The sequence below is a fragment of the Chrysochloris asiatica genome, unplaced genomic scaffold, assembly GCF_000296735.1.
Source record: "Chrysochloris asiatica unplaced genomic scaffold, ChrAsi1.0 scaffold00013, whole genome shotgun sequence".
Classification (NCBI taxonomy): Eukaryota; Metazoa; Chordata; class Mammalia; order Afrosoricida; family Chrysochloridae; genus Chrysochloris; species Chrysochloris asiatica.
In genome coordinates, this window is record NW_006408531.1 from 15,832,179 (window position 1) to 15,835,721 (window position 3,543).

Below are 3,543 nucleotides of genomic sequence, written 5' to 3' on the forward strand. Positions count from 1 at the left end.
CCCTGCTGGTACTTAAAATACCGGTGACATAGCTTTCAGAATCACAGCAACTCACAAGCTACCACAGTATGACAAACTGACGACGAGTGGTGTACATAGGCTTAATTCATTAATTTGAACTACAATCATGCCTTGCATGAAACGATATACAAAGAATAGTTGTTCTCTGTAAATATTAGTATTTGATGGTGTGATAGTATTGCATGGCTTTCTAGAAAGACTCATTTGAAGTATTATTCTAGTCTTTTCTCACTTTTTTCTTTTTGAAATATGACATAATTGAAGTCAACTTTTGATTATTTAGAAGCAGATTTTTCACTTGATAAATTACAAGCAAACATTATGAAGCTAGTTTCTCCCTATCACTTAGTATGCTTTTGAACTGTTATCCTTTACATCAGTTAGTTCATATAACACAGATTTTCATTTTAATGTCCTTCTGAAAATTGTGTGACACTAGAAAACACAGACAATTGATTTTTACCTAGAAATCAGAAGTTGTACATATCAAGCCTCTTGTTTTTATTTTCAATGCAGAAATCATTGAGAACTTTATTCATGGGTCATTTACTTGGCAGCAGGATGAGGATCCTTTGATCAGTCTTGTCCAAAAGCAGGTGGATTTCATTGCTCATGAAATAGAATTTTATTTTTCCCCAGGAATATCAAGCCCAGTTGAATTGGTTCATGGGGTTCTCATACTATAAGTCCATGGCCATCACGTCACTTCCTACTCATAGCTGACCGTAAAGGACAGAGTAGATCGGCTGTGTAGTGTCATCCTACTTCCATGGAGATGCTGGTAGGTTTGAACTGGTAATCTTTTGAATAGTAGCCCCAGACTTAAGCAACTGTACCACCAGGACACCCCAGCATGTCTTTTATAAAATCCACCCACTGCCATTGAGCTGATCCTGACCTTAATGTTTCCTAGACTACAAATCTTGATAGGAGCAGAAAGCTTCATCTTTCTCTGAGTGGGCTTGAACTGTCAACCTGATGGCTAGTAGTCCAGTGCTTATCCTATAGTACCACCAGTCAGAGCTTCTATATATCTCTCATAACCAAGTATAAAACTGTCTCCACACTACCTACTTTGACAGCTCTCCAATTTAGTGTGTAAAAAAATAGATGTCTGCTCCTAATAGGAAATGATACCAGTGTTAGGATTATCTTTGCCTTTATTCACTATTTGCTTTGCTTTGCCATACTGTGAATATATGCAATATGCTCTTTGTAATGGCATGTTCTCTGACTATATTTGCAGTACACTGACCATCTCTGAACTTGAACGTGACAAAGTTGAAAGTGAACTAAAGAAGGACTCTCCAGATGCAGCCATGATTTTAGATTCTCATCAAGGTCAAGAAATAAACTCAGTTGAGCAAAATGTAGAAGACCGCATAGAAGATGACAAAAAATCCAAACCCAAAAAAACAAAAAAGAAGACTAAAGCAGGTTTGTGAGCCGTGTTAAATGAAAAATGTGTGCCTTTTAGAAGTAACCTAATTCTAGGAACTTAATCCCTAAGGATTTCTTCTTTTTCTAGTGAGTTCAGAGCTAGTAAATGGCTAAGATTCAGAGTTGTTGAAAGCTGGAAATGCACAACAGTGAATAAACATTTGTTGTTGTTGTTAAGTGCTATTGAGTCGATGCCGACCCATAGTGACCCGGTATAGGGTTTCCAAGGAGCAGCTGGTGAGCTTGAACTGTTGACCTTGCAGTTCAAACGGCTTTTTAGTGTGGGACATTAAACCCACAGTGCCACACCAGGACTCTGTGATTAAACATGTCAGGTATTAAATTTATACCTTCTTTTCACACATGGTCTTTACAATTCTTTATCTGCTTTTTCCTCCCCACTATTCTTTCTTTGGAGTCCTGGTGTGGTGCTGTGGGTTAATGCGCCAGACTGCAAGTCCATTTGAACTGCAAGGTCAGCGGTTCAAGCTCACCAGTTTCTCCTTGGAAACAGTACATAGGGTCGCTATGGGTCAGAACCGACTTAATGGCACTTAACAACAACAACAACATTCTTTCTTTGGATTCCTGGTGTGGCATTGTAGGATTAGCACTGGATTGTGAACCACAAGGTTGGTGGTTTGGTGGCTTTAACCCACCAAGTGCTCCTCAGAAACCCTATACAGACAGGATTGCTATGAGTCTGCGTCAAGTCGATGATACATAACAACAGCAGCATTCGTTCTCGACTTTTACTGTGTATCTCCCTTGTTTATTTTCTCTTTCGGTCCTTTGCTTGTTCATCTTATCTTTTGCTTACTCTTTTTGTCTTTATTTTCCCTTTTCAGTCTTCATTTAATTGGCCAAAAACTGGGACTAAAAGATAGTTTTAGAATTTATGGTACGTATGTATTGGAGGATGCGATTGATGGTGTTTTGTGGTTTCTATATTTAATTATTATTGAATTTTTTGTTGAGGTATAGTGTACATATAGAAGAGTGTGCATTTCACAAGTACCCAGTTTAGTGATTTTTTGAGAATTCAACACACCTGTATGATGGTAACAGAAATCAAGAAAGGGAACATTCTTTCTTGAAGACTGTGACCATGAGCTCCCGGAAGACTCCTCAGGTTCCCTTGCAGTCTGTTGCCCTTTAAGAGGAACCTCCTGACATCTAACTCATAGTTATTTTTGCATGTCTTGTTTTTTATGTGAACAGAATCACAGACGATTCATTGTACCTGGCTTCTTTCACGCAACATTATGTTTTGATATTTAACACTGTTGAAATCAGTTGAGCTTATTCATTCTACAGTAACTAGTGAAGTTGAGCATCTTTTTCATGTTTATTGAGTATTGAGATTCTTCATTATTAAGAGAGCGAGTCAAAAATTACTCACACTCTGACTGTAGAATTTATTTTAATCAACTTTTAGAAAAGACAAATAATCATTTTTCAACATAATCTCCTTGCTTTTCAATGTGCTCTGTCTGGCTATCAACAAGTTTCCATATTCCATTATTTTTAAATGTTTTAGTCTGAGCTTCGAACCATAAGTGCACCACTGCCTTCCTTTCTTCATCAGAGGTGAACCTTTATCCTCTAAGAGCTGCATTCAGGAGACCAAATAGGTGAAAATCTGATGGAGTAAGATCAGGACTATGGGGAGGATGCTTTAAAACCTCAAAACAAAAATTTTGCAGAGTGTCAACAGTGTGTGCAGATGTGCAACAACAGTATCTGTGAAGCAAGAGATAATATACATGGAGCTATTAAACTTAATGGAGTCCTGGTGGGGTGCTGTTGGTTAATGCCCTGGGTGCAAGGTTGGTTTGAACTGCAACGTCGGCGGTTCAAGCTCATCAGCTGCTCCTCAGAAACCCTCTTCAGGGTTACTTTGAGTTGGAGGCGACTCGATGGCACTTAACAACAACAACAGCAACATTAAACTTTATAGACGAAGCAGAGAGAGAGAGCCTTTTTGAATGTCAATTTATAACATTTGAACACACGCATAGAATAAAACTGCCTATAAACAGAAACTACCAGCCGCTCCGCGGGAGAAAGATGAGGCTTTCT

The 3,543-nt window shown here is 38.5% G+C and overlaps 1 protein-coding gene across 1 annotated transcript in view; it reads left to right on the forward strand.

Moving 5' to 3' along the window:
* AHI1 (Abelson helper integration site 1) overlaps nucleotides 1–3,543 on the forward strand; it is a 260,139-nt gene that overhangs the window by 24,185 nt on the left and 232,411 nt on the right. The window contains exon 7 of the mRNA XM_006834717.1: nucleotides 1,268–1,458. Within this exon, the coding sequence (XP_006834780.1) occupies nucleotides 1,268–1,458 (191 nt within the window). The remainder of the gene's footprint in view (nucleotides 1–1,267; nucleotides 1,459–3,543) is intronic.